At 43.0% G+C, this 17,847-nt stretch overlaps 1 protein-coding gene and 1 long non-coding RNA gene across 3 annotated transcripts in view; one reads left to right on the top strand and one right to left on the bottom strand.

The window, feature by feature from the left end:
- The window catches only part of AVL9 (AVL9 cell migration associated), a 40,942-nt gene extending 23,518 nt beyond the window's left edge, over positions 1-17,424 (top strand). Inside the window, exons 9-17 of one of the 2 annotated variants that reach the window (XR_014212343.1) lie at positions 122-191; positions 1,214-1,764; positions 5,617-5,751; positions 7,279-7,498; positions 8,845-8,962; positions 10,174-10,227; positions 12,348-12,436; positions 13,538-14,234; positions 14,279-17,424. Coding sequence is in view for 1 of the 2 variants with exons in the window: in XM_082192845.1 (XP_082048971.1) it covers positions 122-191; positions 1,214-1,764; positions 5,617-5,751; positions 7,279-7,498; positions 8,845-8,962; positions 10,174-10,227; positions 12,348-12,436; positions 13,538-13,632 (1,332 nt within the window). In the remaining variant the exon portion in view is untranslated. Of the gene's footprint in view, positions 1-121; positions 192-1,213; positions 1,765-5,616; positions 5,752-7,278; positions 7,499-8,844; positions 8,963-10,173; positions 10,228-12,347; positions 12,437-13,537 lie in introns of both variants that reach the window. The other variant, XM_082192845.1, reaches the window with a different exon arrangement.
- Positions 1-17,847, bottom strand: part of LOC309515289 — a 235,309-nt gene that overhangs the window by 35,321 nt on the left and 182,141 nt on the right. The gene's annotated exons all lie outside the window — the stretch shown is intronic.

The following is a 17,847-nucleotide window of genomic DNA, read 5'->3' as shown; positions in this document are numbered from 1 at the left end:
TATGCCTCAGAAAGTCATGTGCTGCTGTCATTCTGGGTGTTACGAACTGGAATTGTTTGTTTTTCGTTCTTCTCTTTCTCTAGAAATTAACGTTTGTCATTCCCACTCCCCTCCCTTTCAGGTTCTGTTTTATATCTCTCCAGTGAATAGGCTGGTGGGAGCCCTAATGACAGTCTTATCACTCTTTCCTGGTAAGTGAGAGTAAAGTATTTACAACAATAGAAAGCATGTTACACAGTTTCCCATGTCACCTGAACCTAGAACTGTGATTAGCTGTGGTTGGTTTCCACAAGCCATTTTTAGAAATCACTGTTCGAAGTTGGATTGTTTGAAACAAACCATCGTTAATGTTAACCACAGTTTGCTGGCCCAGACCACCTGAAAAATCACAGTTAACCAGAACTAGTCCTCCCAGTCATACAGTAAGAGGAGAGGAAGGGAAATGTCAAGGCCAGAAGAAAGCTATGTTCATTCAGGTATTGCTAAACCATAGATCAGAATGACATTCGGATACAGCTTGTCTCATGAAAGATCACTAGTATGGTTGTTGTTGTTGTTGTTGCTTAGTCGTGTCCGACTCTTCATGACCCCCTGGACCAGAGCACGCCAGGCACTCCTGTCTTCCACTGCCTCCCGCAGTTTGGTCAAACTCATGTTGGTAGCTTCGAGAACACTGTCCAACCATCTCATCCTCTGTCGTCCCCTTCTCCTTGTGCCCTCCATCTTTCCCAGCATCAGGGTCTTTTCCAGGGAGTCTTCTCTTCTCATGAGGTGGCCAAAGTCTTGGAGCCTCAGCTTCAGGATCTGTCCTTCCAGTGAGCACTCAGGGCTGATTTCCTTAAGAATGGAGAGGTTTGATCTTCTTGCAGTCCATGGGACTCTCAAGAGTCTCCTCCAGCACCATAATTGCTGTATGGTACCACTAGTATGGTATATTTTAGCAAATATAAGGAACTGCACTTCAAGCTATAAATATACTGTGCATGGAAATCTAAGATCATTCTTAGAATCGTGGAATTGGAGGCGACCCCGAGAATCATCTAGTCCAGCCCCCTGCCAGGCAGAAATCTCAGCTAAAGCATCTTTGCTCAGGGAAAAGGGAGCCTTCAGATACAGAGCTGTAAGGTAGCTTTCAAAGTATGCAATGTGTTTTGCATTATGATAAACTCGCTTTTCATGATGCTGTTATCCAAGAGATTTTTGTAATTTCCAGGCATGATAGAGCATGGTCTCACTGACTGTTCACAGTACCGGCCGAGGAAGAGTGTTTCAGAGGATGTCGGCCAACAGGAAGTCCCACCTCCTACAGATTATTATGTTTCCTTGTCCACTGTGGCGCTTTCAAACGAAAACGTGGAAACAGATGCAGAAGGCCCAACGTTGTCCGGAAACCAAGAACGGGACACTGAGAAAGTAGATGTACCTTCATTTCAGACCGAGGACAATCTCAACGGAGCACGCGTCTCCAGGGACAATGGGCAGCATTTGAAACCTCCCTCACGCACTTCTCCAGAATCATCTGAAAGTGACTGGGAAACCCTGGATCCTAACATCCTGGAGGACCCCAGTTTGAAAGAAGGAGAAGGTGAAATGACTGCAGTAGCAGCACAGACTGAAATCCTTCCAAAGGAACCTGCAGTTTCTGAAAGCATTCCCATTACTGTGCAGCCTCAACCTAACACAGGGCATGCCGTCTTTGTTCCTGGCCTTATATCAGGTTTGGAAGAGGACCAGTATGGCATGCCGTTAGCTGTTTTCACTAAGGTAACCTGGCATGTTTTGGCTTCTGGAAAGTTTTCACGTTGCTTTTTATCTTGTTTCAAAGTTGTATTTTTATCCTCTCGTTGGGTAAGCTGTCCTGGAGCAAGTGCTACTCATAAAGGTGGACTGCGAAATTTTTTAAAAACAAATAAGCAATTCCTTTAGTAAATTAGTCAACAAAACATTGTGGCCTCTCTTTTGAAAAGGTGAGGACCTGTTTTCTACAAGGTCTCCTTTTTTGGATGGTGAATGTCATGGGGTCATAACAAACCTTGCACAGTTTAAATTTGCCACAGTTGTAGAGAGATGAATGAGGTATCTGATCAAAGCTCCACAATTAGAGGAGAGGGGAAATACAATAATGTGACAGGGGGGAAAAGCACAGCATAATAATAATAATGATAATAATAATAATTTTATTTATACCCCGCCCTCCCCAGCCAAGACCGGGCTCAGGGCGGCTAACAACCCATAATAAAAACAAGTTGATTAAAATACAATTTAAAAGATTAAGATACAACATTAAAACAATTAGGGAGCAATCTCATCATAGGAGGAGAAAGGAAAAAGGAAAAGTGGGAGGGAATCAAACTGATTCTGAGCCAAAGGCCAGGTGGAACAACTCTGTCTTACAGGCCCTGCGGAAAGAGATCAGATCCCGCAGGGCCCTGGTCTCAAGAGACAGAGCGTTCCACCGGAGCCAGTGTTGAGAAGCCCCTGGCTCTGGTTGAGGCTAATCTAACTTCCTTAGGGCCTGGGACCTCTAGGGTATTGCTATATATGGACCTTAAGGTCCTCCGTGGGGCATACCAGGAGAGGCGATCCCGTAGGTACGAGGGTCCTAGGCCGTGAAGGGCTTTAAAAGTCAAAACCAGCACCTTAAATCTGGCCCTGTACTCCACCGGGAGTCAGTGCAGCTGGAAACGCACTGGGTGAATATGCTCCCATGGCAGGGACCCTGTGAGGAGCCTCGTTGCAGCATTCTGCACCCGCTGGAGTTTCTGGGACAGCTTCAAGGACAGCCCCATGTAGAGCAAATTACAGTAGTCAAGCCTGGAGGTGACCATCGCATGGATCACTGTGGCCAGGTCAGGGCGGGAAAGGTAAGGAACCAACTGCTTGATGCGGCGAAGGTGGAAAAATGTCGTCTTGGCTGTTGTTGTAACCTGCGCCTCCATGGAAAGGGAGGCGTCAAGGATTACACCCAAACTCTTAGCGGAAGGCACGAGTCTTCCAGCTCTCTGTCCTGGTAATATAAGCCGGGCAGCTGTGCTGACAGGGCCAGTGGTGTTAACCTTTTTGCAAACTGCAAGGATATCTTAATACCCAAAGGGAGTGGGACAAAAAACCAAAACAGACAGAACACCCCAGAGCCTTTGTGCCATCACCAGGAACTGGGGTGTACTCACTCATGGCAGGGCCCTGCTAGGATGGAAGTAATAAACACTTTCTATGATCTGGCCAGGGTCATAGGTCATTGGTGGAGAACTGCTTTGCGTACAGAAGGTCCCGGGTTCAGTCCACAACATCTCCAGGAAAGACTAGGAATTTCCCCTGTCTGGAACCCAGAAGAGCCATTGCTGGTCGGTGTAGAGACCATAATGAGCTGTTGGTCGGACTTGGTATAAGGCAGCTTCCTATTCAGCTCAGAATAGGCCCACCAAAGTTAATGCACATGGCTTAGTTTCAGTAAAGTTAATGTGTCTACTCTGAACAAGACTTGGTTGAATATTGCCCTGTGTCCCTATTCCATACGAAGAGTCTCAAAAGAGCAGCACTGACTTGGTGAGTCTGGGACCTAGCGTAGCTCTGCGTTTCCAGCACTTGCCATGTATGAAACACTCATTAAATTCTCACTACTAAGGGATTATCTATCCAGTAGTGTAAAACAGTGGTTTTATTGTCACATGAATTGTGGACCTCAGATCTTCAGTAGTCATGGGCTTCATGCATTTTAACTGCATGTTTGCCGATTTTATATCTGTAACTTGAGACATCCAAGCAAGAATTCTAAAGCCCATGACCCACTTGCAGGTCACAACCCACAGATTGGGAAATGCTTGTCTAAAAGAGACCTACAGAATATCTGGGTCCCGTTGACTACTATGGCTGACAGATACAGTGGTACCTCAGGTTACATACCCTTCAGGTTACAGACACTTCAGGTTACAGACTCTGCTAACCCAAAAATATTACCTCGGGTTAAGAACTTTGCTTCAGGATGAGAACAGAAATCGCGCGGCGGCAGCGGGAGGCCCCATTAGTGGTGTCTCAGGTTAAGAACAGTTTCAGGTTAAGAACGGACCTCCGGAACGAATTAAGTACATAATCAGAGGTACCACTGTACTGTATAAATAAATCTGTCATGAACAACTTCAGTGCTGGTGGCTCCTGTAAGTAAGATAATGTCAGGAGCATGTTGATACCTTAGGCCAGAGGTAGCCAAGGTGGAGGTCTCCAGATGAACTCCAACTCTCCTAAGCCCCTGCCAGCAAGGCCAATGGTCAAGGGTGATATGGGAGCTTTGGACCGAAACATTGGAAGGGCACCATGCGAAGCGGTTTGAAGGGCTAAACAACATTACAGATGTTATAGTATGGGAATTCTTCTCTCTCATGCCCAGATTGTATTAGGCAGCGCCCCAGTTCATGTTTGTTTCCTTTCCCCTCTATGTGTCTTTAGTCTTTCAAGTCAACAGCACAGTTTTTATAACAGCTGGAAGTGGGCTGGAGTTACTTAGTCTATTTATAAGTTAAAATTATTATGCTTTCAATAGCCTCAGTTAAAATTAGGGTATAATCTACATAAAAGTGTTTTGTTCAAAGACTTCTTAAAAATAGTAAACTTTCCTGGAAAATACTGGCCTAATTGATGGCAGACACACGCAAACTATAGCCATGTGCTCTGTAATCTTAATTTTGTGAAACTCTAGCTGGAAAACCTGATATCAGCTTCTTTTAGAATGAGTTTACTTACTCAGTTTTTATAGGATACTGTTGTTTCATAAGCTTGACTTCCTGTACTTCTTCCGTGGTTACTCATTTAAAAACAGTTCCCCTTCCTCCTCCATAAATTTTCCATGTTAAACTCACAGTGTTACTGCAATATTACTTGCGGCGGGGGAGGGGGTAATTTCTAAAAGTGAGTAGTCACAAAGCAAGAGTGTTCTAGTGGTGACAGTTTCCTATAAAATTTAATAATGAAACGGTCAACTTTTTGCAGTATGCCTTACTCATCTACAACTTCCCAGCATAGTACATTCTGTCCTTATGTTCTTTGCTGAGACTCCGAAGGTCACAGTAATTGGGCTTGCAGTCAGATCAATCCCTTCTCATTGCCCTTTATCTGACAACTGTAAAATGCAGGCACCATCAACTGGACGCATTTAAAGCAAGGAACCACAAGACATTGGTTTGGCGTTACTACAAAAAAGCCTTGCATTTCTATGTTCCCTCCCTCCCACACTTCTCCTTTCATATTCACTTCCAATTTAACCCACAGCAAAGGCTTCAAGCCACAGTTTGTCTGCTTTAGATTTAATTCATATTTGCTCCCATGTATGTCTGGGAGAAAGCAGTGTCTGAGCACAGGGTGTGTTCATACAGTTTGCTGAATCTGTATCCTGCCTAGATTTCCTGCTAATTTATTGGCAGTAATAGTTTAACTCAACAGAGCAATATTCCACGGAGGTGTAATTGTTAACTGACGAGGAAGTAACAGTTCAAGTTGCAATTACAATCTTCATTATTTTTTCCTTGTTCATTAGAACATCACAGCATTTTAAAGTATCAGCTCCTGCGCTTCAACCTTTTTCTTTCTCACATTGATCTCCTTCCTCCCTTTTCTCTGTTTCAGGGATACCTTTGCTTGCCGTACATGGCGCTGCAACAACACCATCTCCTGTCTGATATAACCATTCGTGGGTTTGTTGCAGGAGCCACCAACATCCTTTTCCGTCAGCAAAAGCATCTAAGTGATGCTATTGTAGAGGTATGAATCATTTTCTTTTATATCATAGACAGGTCACTGAATTGCAACTTTTTTTAAAAAAAGAAGAGTTTTTTTAGTAAAATGTGCCATAAAAATAAGGATAAAGCCGGCAAAGGGTCATACTTCCTAACAAATACAATTGCTTAACTACTGAGTATATTCTACCCAACAGGAAGATTCCTCCTATCCCAAGTCCTATTTCGTCTCTTTATGGTAGGAGGGAAACATAATTTCCAGGACCGCATTTGGGCACTTTTCAAATACCCAGAGTAAAACTAATGGTTCTTTCTACTCATACAGAACTGTTCCAGAAAAGACTGCCTTGATGTCCAGTCTACAGACTGCAGCTCCCACATGGTAGTTGCTTGAAAGAATCTTCCACAGCTTTTCCTTGTAAACACATAGTGACCTGTCCCGTGGAGTGGCAACATTGCTTGGAGAACGTCCCTTCTATCTCCAGCAATCCAGTTGCAGAGTTGAAATAGACCCAGAGAGAGGCTGTTCAGCCCTGCCTCCCCAGAACAGGACCCGTACCCCAAATTCACTCTGTGGTCTATTCTATACCTCAGTTCATCACAAGGAAAAAGAAGCTAATTGCTTGTTGTAGGGACTAGAGATGGTTGATTGAGATGGCTCCCAGTACGTTTCCGAGCACAATTCAAAGTGTTGGTGCTGACCTTTAAAGCCCTAAACGGCCTCGGTCCAGTATACCTGAAGGAGCGTCTCCACCCCCATCATTCTGCCCGGACGCTGAGGTCCAGTGCCGAGGGCCTTCTGGCGGTTCCCTCCTTGCGAGAAGCAAAGCTACAGGGAACCAGGCAGAGGGCCTTCTCGGCAGTGGCGCCCGCCCTGTGGAACGCCCTTCCAGCAGATGTCAAAGCGATAAACAACTACCTGACATTCAGAAGACATCTTAAGGCAGCCCTGTTCAGGGAAGTTTTTAACGTGTGATATTTTACTGTATTTTTGGTTTTTATGGAAGCCGCCCAGAGTGGCTGGGGAGGCCCAGCCAGATGGGCGGGGTATAAATAATAAATTATTATTATTATTATTATTATTATTATTATTATTATTATTATTTATTATTGATTGGTGACTGAGTTAGTTATAAGCCACTGTTGCCACCTGCAACTCTGCAGTCAGACTGAGTTTCATCTCCAAATGCTGCAGCACTTCACATCAGTTGTGGCTTGTGGTTCAAGAGAAGTGAGTAGCTCCTCTTAAGAGTTCAGTTTTTCCTCTGCACTGCACTGAGAGCCAGTGTGGTGTAGTGGTTAAGAGCGGTAGTCACGTAGTCTGGGGAACCGGGTTCGCGTCTCTGCTCCTCCACATGCAGCTGCTGGGTGACCTTGGGCCAGTCACACTTCTCTGAAGTCTCTCAGCCCCACTCACCTCACAGAGTGTTTGTTGTGGGGGAGGAAGGGAAAGGAGAATGTTAGCCGCTTGAAGACTCCTGAAGGGGAGGGAAAGGCGGGATATCAAATCCAAACTCTTCTTCTTCTTTTCATATTGGGTTTTTCTCAACAGATAGAGGAAGCTCTGGTTCAAGTCCATGATCCAGAGCTCAGGAAGGTTCTGAATCCCACAACCGCTGACTTGAGATTTGCAGACTTCTTGGTAAAGCACGTAACTGAGAACCGGGACGATGTCTTCCTAGACGGCACTGGCTGGGAAGGAGGAGATGAATGGATCCGAGCCCAGTTTGGCTCATATCTCCATGCGCTGCTCGCTGCTACTCTGCAGCCAGGTAAACCCTGGTGCCATTGCTTCCATTTTTTTATTTTTTTAATAAATCCTCTAAGATTATACTTAGCAGCTGTAACTAGGAAGAGTAAAAGGAAAGGACAAAGAAATACAGGGATCTGGGTCTGACCTGGTTAGTAACCGTACGGAAGCTCTGATGCTGTGTTAAAAAGGGGGACTGCTTCTCACAGCCTCATGCAGAGGTTGTCTGAGGCCCTAGAGAAAGTCTTGTCCATGAGACTTGCCGCCACCTAATCTCAGTGGCGCGTCTTGGGGTCTCAAATATTAGCAGCACCCTGTGCAATGCCAGAATTTGCTGCCCCCTCGCCTCTCTCCTTCCATTCTACATCATAGTTGCAGCGCCCCTGGGGCTCCTCAGTGCAACCAAACCGGTCGCGCGGCCCTAAATCTGCCTCTTAATCTGATCTAATGCTACATGCTAGCACACAATAATGCAGATCTAGGTTTTACTATCAAAGCGCTTGGCTCTGTCTAAAGGACTGTGTGATGCATTGGAGTGTTTTATATCAGATACATGGGAAGAAATAGTCCCACCTCTCCAAATCCAATTAAAATCCAGATTAGTTCCTTTTTAAAATTCTGTCTCTTTTCAAGCTGTTTTTTATATCTTAATTGCATAATCTGCTTAGTTTTAACTTCCCATCAATTTCACGAATTAAACCTTTTATTTCCAGTTGTTTATTTGCTTCCTGGTAGTTGCAGCTGCCACTCCGCACTGAGTGGGGAAGGAGAGATTTGCCTGTTTGCCATCTGGTCCCAAGTCCACACTCCTGTTCTTGAATGCTAGCCCAGGTGCATGTTTATATATGGGGGTGGAGTCTTTGTTCTGTCTGCTGACACCATGCCATTGAAAAACAGCTGTGGAGGAGCTGTCTTTCAGTGACTAGGTATGTCATAGACCAGGGATGGCCAAACTTGGCCCTCCTGCTACTTTGGGACTACAACTCTCATCATCCCTAGCTAACAGGACCAGTGGTCAGGGATGATGGGAACTGTAGTCCCAAAACAGCTGGAGGGCCAAGTTCGGCCATCACTGTCATAGACGTAATCAGGGATGACACCAGCCATTCCACACCTGTATTTACAGTGATACACAACACATCAAGGGGGGAAATTAGATTTTTGGGCTTTCAAACATGTGGAAATCCAGTCTGTTAGCCAGCACCGTCCCCTTTCTATTTGTTGCTGTGTTGCATTGACAGTATTACTGTGGAGAAGGTGCACGCTGCCTTTTAAAAAATTAAAATGTGCTCGCTTCTTTGCCTGCACACGCATAGCATGCAAAGTACTGAAACTGCTTAGGTTTCTCTTATCTATTTTATTGATCAGACAGTGAAAAAATATTATCAGACTTTGGAACAACCTTTGTAGCAGCTTGGAAGAATACACACAATTACAGAGTGTGGAACAGCAATAAACACCCAGCTCTCGCAGAGGTAAATCCCAGGTAAGAAATTTTAGCTTTAATGTTTGTATGGAAGAAGTAGAGAGAGGAGTGCTGTTGTCTTGAGCATCTGTGACTTCCTAGGTCTGCCATTTAATTTCCAGGAAGCACAAGCAAGAATTCTCCGTTTGCTAGTAGTACCAGGCTTCAAAATTACAAACTTCTAGTTCTGGAACTCACATTCCCCACATATCTTTCTCCTTGCTTGTGCTTCAGATGTTGCATGTTCTGCATTTAGCTTGCCTTGAACGCTGTTCTTTAGGTAAACAAAAATATGGTACTCTCTGCCTGCTTGCCTGGTGTAAGGTGGCCAAAATTTGTCCTGTTTCTGCAGATCAGGACACAACACAATTCAAGCAATTAGTGCTTCCAAGCCCCTAACAGCAGGATGTATCTGTGCTCTTGATGTTGCTTTGACCATTTTATCTGAATGTAATTCCAACTGAACTCCAGAGGCTTTTAGCCAAGAATTTAATTTCTTGAGAGCCAGTGTGGTGTAGTGGTTAAGAGCAGTGGACTCGTAATCTGGTGAACCGGGTTCGCTTCCCCGCTCCTCCACATGCAGCTGCTGGGTGACCTTGGGCCAGTCACACTTCTTTGAAGTCTCCCAGCCCCATTCACCTCACAGAGTGTTTGTTGTGGGGGAGGAAGGGAAAGGAGAATGTTAGCCGCTTTGAGACTCCTGAAGGGGAGGGAAAGGCGGGATATCAAATCCAAACTCCTCCTCCTCCTCCTCTTCTTCTTCTTCTTCTTCTTCCATATCGCTGCACTGTCACACCAACAAGTACTTACTTAAACAGTTGTTTGGAGGTGCAGAGGCCCTTGGCTCCTGATTGTGGCCACTGTCCCAAAGAGTCAGAAGTAGGAGAGAAGGCTGGAAGACATTGGAAGTGACTGTGGTGTAACTGAACAGCCACTTTAAAATGGAAGGCATTTCAGAGGAGCAGCAGATTGTAACCCAGGGAAGAACTTCAGAGATGGGTCAGTGCCAAATGTTTTGTCCACTGTACAGTCATGGGGGCCTCTGAGATCTCCCCCTCTCCCCAGTGCAAACTGATCAGACCAGGAGTTAAGAAATGTTAATGTTTTCAGTCTAGTTAGAAAGGAATGGCTTATGTTTTCTGTTTTTATTGTTACAACACACAAAACATTTTAAATTTGTGTTCTGTTTTTCTCTTCTCTTTTCTTCCACCTCCTTACAAAACCCTTTTCAGTCACCCATTCCAAGGCCAATACTCGGTTTCAGATGTGAAATTAAGATTGTCACAGTAAGTACTATAACTGAATATGCTTTTGAAGGCTAGGATTTTTGTAAATTGGCGAGCATAGTTTCATGTTAAACTGGAGTTTGGTATTCTGGCAGGCGATGACTGTTGAAATGTTCACAGTAATTGTCAGGTTGACTCTGTGGCCCAGTTTACACATAACACTAAACCATGCTTTTAAAATAACGTGAACAAGCAGCGTGCTGCTGCACATTGCTCCAAAGTCCCCACTTCACTCATCCCCCATGCCTGCCTGTGCCACACTTGTGCGAACACAGTACAGACTTTGTGTTCTGCGCAAAGCAGCACTTGATGGAATAGTTTGTTGACCATAATAAATTACATTTATTTTAATTGGGTCTGTAATCTTATGGCCCAGGACAAACCAACCAGATCCAGATGAATGCATTTTTCAACAACTTTTTTTTTTTTTTTTAACATTCTGTTGACCATTCTGCTGTAGAAAGAATTCTAATCCAGGTTAAGTACAGAAAATGGATGGTAAGATTTTACCTTTGAGGGGTCCTTGTATGGTTTGGGGATTGCTACTATCCTCAGTTGTTTCCAGATTGGTGATGATAGGTCTCAGTTAGAACGTCAGTATATAGTTTGGTCATATGTGTAACCATCAGATTTAAATGCTTTATAAAATACTGTGGAGAACCTATTTGGGCCTGGGGTTTGCCTACCTTTTTAAAAAAAAATATTTAATCTCTTCTTCTATAATCAGCTCTTCCATAAGTTTTGCCTCTGCATCCCCCAAAGTTGGTGGTGTTATTGTGTCCAGAAATTTTTGTGTCCCTTCTGAGTGGAGTGGACTTAGAACAGTACAGAGGAAAACTCCTTAAATCTTCACAAAATTTTAGTAGAAAATAATTTCCCCCGTTTTGGTCTTTGTACCTGTTAAAGTTGTTTTATTCCCCACACCCCCACCCCCCGTTTGCAAGTTTAGGTCTCTTCCCTCCAAATTCATAAAACCTTTCCTTTAAATATAGTAGTTTTATCATTGCTTTCTATATTTCTATGGTTCCTAATTCTTTCCATTTTTAAAGTGCCCTTTTTGGTAGCTGAGTTGAGTTTTACAACTATGGTTTAACAGTATGTGCAAACTAGATCTACATCCATGCTTACAATATTATAAAGAACCTTTATTATTGTTTGAGAGTTAGTGACCACAGGGCTTAATATCTGCCATTTAAATCTACAGTGGTGCCCTGCAAGACGAACGCCTCGCAAGACGGAAAACCCGCTAGACGAAAGGGTTTTCGGTTTTGGAGGTGCTTCGCAAAACGAATTTCCCTATGGGCTTCCTTCGCAAGACAAAAGCCCATAGGGAAATCTCCGGGACAGCGGGGAAGCGCAGCGCGTCTTCCCCACTGTCCTCGGACCTCCTCGAAGGCTGGCGGTGGGGCAGAGAGACCTCCTCCCGCCGCCAGGCTTCGGAAGGATGCTCCGAAGGCTGGCGGCAAGAGGAGGTCTCTCCGCCCCACCACCAGCCTTCGGAAGGCTGCTCCGAAGCCTGGCGGTGGGAGAAGGTCTCTCCGCCCCACCGCCAGCCTTCGGAAGGCTCCTCCGAAGGCTGGCGGTGGGGCGGAGAGACCTTCTCCCACCGCCAGGCTTTGGATGGCTGTCCTGAAGACTTGCGGTGGGAGGAGGGTTTTCCTTCCCACCGCCAACATTCAGAATGCTGTTCTGAATGTTGGTGGTAGGGAGGAAAAACCCTCCTCCCACCGCAAGCCCCGGGAACAGAGGAGAAGCGCTGCGCCCCTTCCCCTGTTCCCGTACCTGTCCTGAAGGCTTGCGGTGGGGAGAAAAGCCCTTCTCCGCACCGCCAGCCTGGCAAGCGGTTTCCATAGGAACGCATTAATTGATTTTCAATGCATTCCTATGGGAAACGGTGCTTCGCAAGACGAAAAACTCGCAAGAAGAAAAAACTTGCGGAACGAATTAATTTCGTCTTGCGAGGCACCACTGTAGTCGCTTGGCCTGATAAAAGTATCTGCCTACTAGGTACTTTTTCTTTCTTTATTGCCAACTCCTTTGTTTAGTTTCATGATCAGTTTACATGCTTGGAAACAGTGAAAGTCAGTTGTATGATGCTATGACATTTTCCTCTCGTTTAGCTCTGTACAGAATAGTGAACGGGGCAAGAAGATTGGAAATGCCATGGTTACAACGAGCCGGAATGTTGTACAGACAGGAAGAGCCGTAGGTAAGATGCTTCACAACTGGAAATCAGTATGCGCTGTGACACTTGTATGCTACAAACAGAAACCTTAACTTCCACAGCCTGTTTCAAGAATCTTGTTGGTGGTATATATCTCTACCAACAGCACGCAAACGTTGCTACCTTCCGTAAATGAAGGGATAGCTGGAAACTAGCTGAAGCACTATGTATGGAGAAGTGAAACAGGAAACTTCATGCACAACACTCATAGGACGTGTCTTTTGGGGAGGTGAAACTTTATCGCATATTTCTTCAGTAAGGGGTCTTAAAAATATGCTTTTGGGTGTGAGGAATTCAAATCTTACTATTTTTGTGATTGGACAACATCTAGCTTGGTAAAAACCACATAAACCAAAGAATTTTAATTTTACCTTCTGAAAATGTCAGGTAATGCTAAATAATAAGAAGTAATACAGTGGTACCTCGGGTTAAGTACTTAATTCGTTCCGGAGGTCCGTTCTTAACCTGAAACTGTTCTTAACCTGAAGCACCACTTTAGCTAATGGGGCCTCCTGCTGCTGCCGCGCCGCCGGAGCACGATTTCTGTTCTCATCCTGAAGCAAAGTTCTTAACCTGAAGCACTATTTCTGGGTTAGCAGAATCTGTAACCTGAAGCATATGTAACCCAAGGTACCACTGTATATAATATAAATGCAAGTACTTGGCAATCATTTTCCATGATTTCTATACCATTTTGCACACACCTAACTTACCAAGCAGAACGAAATTATATTAACTTAAACAAAATATATTTGGGATTCCCAAGTCATGTTACATCTTTTTAGCACCCCTCATTTTTGGAATTTGAAAGCTGTATGATTCCACATGCCTCTCATCTCAGCCATCAAGTTTACTACTGAAATGAGGCACGCCCCTCAGCCTTAGAATGCCAAAATAAGAGGCTGTCTGTTTGAGAAATCTATTTACACATAGATGTAAGTGCCCTTGCACTACAATCCCATATATACTTTTCAAGTCCTATTAAACTTAATGGGAATTACTTCTAAGTAAGCATCGTGCTATTAATTGCTCTCATCTTAGCCTTACCTTTGCCTAACCTTCCCCTCTTTTTACTATAAAATCCAGGTCAGTCAGTTGGAGGAGCTCTCACGAGTGCAAAATCAGCCATGTCCTCGTGGCTTTCTACTTTCACCCAGTCAACACAAAGCCTTGGGGAATAACTGTTCTTCAGCGGACCAAGCCCTTACATTCATTTTGAGAAAGAGACCTGTGGTTTTGCTTTAAAAAACACACCCATGAATTTAAGTAGCATGAGGATGGAAGGAATGGCCTTTAAAGCTGCATCGCAGGATGTCATTGCAGTTTGCATTAATGCCTCTTTTAAAAAATCTGAGCCTTTGTAACAACAGTAGCATACAAGCCTTGTTGTAAGACGGGCTTTATTTTTCAGTGTGTGCTGTTCTTTGGATGTTGATAATGATTTATGTAAATTTTGTTGTATTAACTCCAGCTGTCTAGACTTTTTCTTGGAAAAAAGAAAGAGAGGGGCTGTCTAGGTTTGGAACAGAAAGCTGACCTCTCACTTCTACCCTCCCATACCAAATGCAGAAGTAAGATCTTTTCATTTCAGTGGAACCAACTTGTGCAAAGGATTGCAGCCGAATGTTGCAACCTTTTGCACCTGTGGGTGGAACGAAGTGAAACAAATACAGATTAAATGAGACGTTCACACCCAGTTTAACACTTAAAATGCCTAAATGACATGTTGGCAGTTTTGCACCAGCTCATTTCAACTTTCAGAATTCTAGCTGCTAGCACTTGGGTTTTTAAGAAGTTTGTTTTTAAAGGTCATGGATAAAATGGAAGATAGTTCTAATACTGACTAAAATACACAGGTTTACCATATTTTTGTTACCTCTTTGGAATTAACACCCAAGATACCTCTTAGCAGAAAAACAACTCTTGCAGCTCTTGCTCAGTAACTGCAATTTCCTCGTTTTCAAGTTGTGTGTGTGAATTTAGCTTTCATCTTTCATGTTCCCATTTGCTTGTGTTGCATCCAACAGTGGCTGTTCGAAAACTTTCACTAGTGAATACCTATAACCAAATACCTACCTCTCTGGCACAGTTAAGACTCCAAATGCAAGAGTCGGAAGTGCTTTTCCCCTTTCCTAGCTGCTTTTAGGGTTTTCTAATTTAATGTGTAGGTTAGCAGACATTTGAGAAATGACTGTAACGAGATACTACTTGGCTTTCTGCCAGCGATAGTTTTATGGATTGCAATATAGGAAGCCGTGAGATTGCCTTGGACTTTAAGTAATTCATCTTAGTGTAGGACATTACAATATGAATGATTTACCGAAACAAAGAATTCCAGGGCTTCCCTTAGTTCATATTTTTGCTTACAACTGCCAATTCAAGTCTCCTCCCCTTTCCTTCTCTGTTTTCTTTTCCAAACTGCAATGATTTAAATGGATCTGGCGTATAAAGTGTTAATTCAGGTGTACTATAGCTGGACTGCTTTACTTCATATCCTTTTAGGGGACGGAATATTTATTAATGACGTAACATTCTGCACCAAAGTTGTCACAGCATACCCCAACCAGAATTCCTGTATTCTGGCCACATCTCAAAAAACCCAGTTTTCAGAGATGGCTATGTCTTCATAGGACTTCAAGAAAGATTTTCATATAAGCAGTTTGGGTTACTTCACCCAACTTTCCTGTAGATTAATTTCCCAAAAGAGAAGCATGTATACCACTGTGTGCAGCTGTTTTCACACCTGTTCCACATACGCATTATGAAAATTAATGACCAATTGTGGACTGCAACCAGTACACAGGTGCAATTTTCACACACCTGTGTATTTTTCATAGGTGCTGTACAAGGGAGGTTATTATGAAGTGGCAGGTGCCCTGCTATAATCCATGTATATAGTACTGTTTGCAAGACACATCATATGCTTTCAAGCTTACTCAGATATCTGAAATAATATAGCCAGCATAAAAAACCCTTGTATGTTTTCTTCTACACTACTTTGCTCGAATGAATGAGCCCATAAATTAGAGTTATAGTTTTCTAACCACAGAAGTTGACTGTGCTCCTAAAGAAAACATTTTACAAGGATGCTGTGGCTTGGAGATAGTACCCTTTCATTGAAACTACAGAACTAGGCATGCCATTACAGTCATTACACTGCAGGCAAGCTGACACAGCTTGTAAACAGACTTTTTTTTTCTTGGGAGTTCCTTGGTTCCATCCAGTTGTTGGTTTTCATCCTTCCCTAAAGGGAGCACAAATTAGGAGGCATCCGACTAACACCTTTTGCCAATTAATCCACAGGCACCATAACGAGGGATCAGCAAAATCCTTAGGGACAAGATGGTATGAAAAGCTGGTGATTCTTTTAAAATGTCTTCTCTTCTTTGGCGAGCGCTTGTAGTACATGACAATACGCTGTATAAGTGTTTATAGTAGCCATCATCTTGGAGTGACCAATTTATGATTATAATTTTGCTACAGGGAAAAATTTGGCAGTAGTTAATTGTACAAGTCAAATGCAGGAATAAACTGTAAAACCTATTGAAAATGATTACTGTGTGTACTGCAGTAGTTACAATCACATAATCTGGATTCAGCAGGTAGTCGTAATATACACTGAAAAAACCAGCATAAGCACATAGTGTATTACAAATGTGTGGGGTCGCATACATATCTTTGCAAAAGGGTAGTGAAAGACTAGATTAGATGGAGGTCTGTAAGGGAAAATAATTCAAATTTAATATGAATAGCATTTGTTTTCTAGCCACTGATTTCAGTTTTGAGGTTTGAGTTTAATTTATTCTGGAAAACGTAAAAAGCAGTGCTGCTTGTATTATTGAAACATCACATGTAGCGCATTGAAGCACTCTTGCTTGGAGCACTTCACATCAAGAAAGCACCAGCTAAAATGCAAACACTGTCATTTACTCTAGTATTGTAGTGACAATTCTAGTGACTTAAGCCTTGCTGTTCCTGTAATACAGAGGTAGTCAATGTGGTACCCTCCAGATGTTGGATTCACACAGAATCAGCCAGCATGGCTGGTAGGAATGGTTATGAGCTCAGTATCATCTAGGGCACACTCAGTGGCTACCCCTATTTTCAGTTACGTTCTTTAAGGGCTGGTTAGTACCGCATGCAAATTCTGCCCGTAATAGGGCACATGAGGTTGATGTGATCTAAAGCCAAATTAAGAATATGAAGTGCTTCAAATTCAAATAATACATGTGCTGTTCTATAGAAAATGGCAAGAGGATGTAAAAGTAAAATTTAAAAAATACCCTTCCAAATGTAAAAGCATTGCCCAGCCCAAAGGAACACCTCCCCCCCCCCCCGAGTTATATCTAACAGTATGATCTTAATACTTGCTCCACAAGCAAGTAAATGTTCAGGATGCAACACCTTGACTGGTGCCAACATACTGCATAGTACAGTGCTTTATGGCTGCTGAAAGAGTATTATGCTGGTGTTTGAACATTTTGTCCCACACAAGTGTTTAGAATCAGGCCGCTAACTTGGTATTTTGTAAGGCTGTTTTATGTGCTGGTGCTCCCTATTACAAACGTATATATTTGCATCATGCACAGTAGAGAAACTGATTTTTATATTTTTTTAAATGTTACAAGTATTTGGAAATGTGTATCATATTACAGTATGAAATAGACTAGAAATACCTCTATTCCAGTTTCTATATACCACTTAACAAATTAATATCAATCATTCAAGGCTGGTTTTGAGACATAAACCTGAAATCAGTTATCTAATCATGGTTTAAGTGAAATGAAACCTAAGTTTATTTCCATATGGTTTTTACTGCTACCAGCCTGTTGGAAGAGGAGGGTTGGTAAATATTAGGTATTTCATCCATCATCAATGTGTAAAAAATAGGTTACTATGTTCAAAAGACTATTAATGCTTCTGCTGTATATTTTGTTCTAAAGAAAATAAAGATTGTTCTTGTTTTGCTTGAATGTAACTTGTTTGGTACAAGGGTTTACTTGCAGTTTGAACTGCAAAAGCTTGAGACCTGCTCTCTCTCACAACCTAGACAGGGGAAGAGAAATAGAGGCAAGAAACACTAACAAGTGTGAACAGGCCCTCTCCATTGCCAGCTATATCACACTAATTTTGGTGGTTTAAAAATGGGTATTCGTGTTTTAACTCTCTTCACTCATGACTTTCTCATACCGGTTTGCTTTCAGGAGTGTGCTAAAATTATCTGCCTCATGCAAATCAGCAGTAGCTTTTAATTATATGGCCCTGATTTTCACCTGCTGCAGTCAAAATTACAGCTGACATTCTAAACACCAAACATGAATCCATAATGTTTTCTTCTCCTTGTTAAAGTTGCCCAAGACATTCAGTTGACACTGAGCAAAATCTCAAAGAAACTG

Source organism: Podarcis vaucheri (genome assembly GCF_965113315.1).
Source record: "Podarcis vaucheri genome assembly, chromosome: 12".
NCBI lineage: Eukaryota > Metazoa > Chordata > Lepidosauria > Squamata > Lacertidae > Podarcis > Podarcis vaucheri.
Note: the sequence above shows the minus strand (reverse complement) of the source record. Positions and strands in the feature narration are given on the sequence as shown.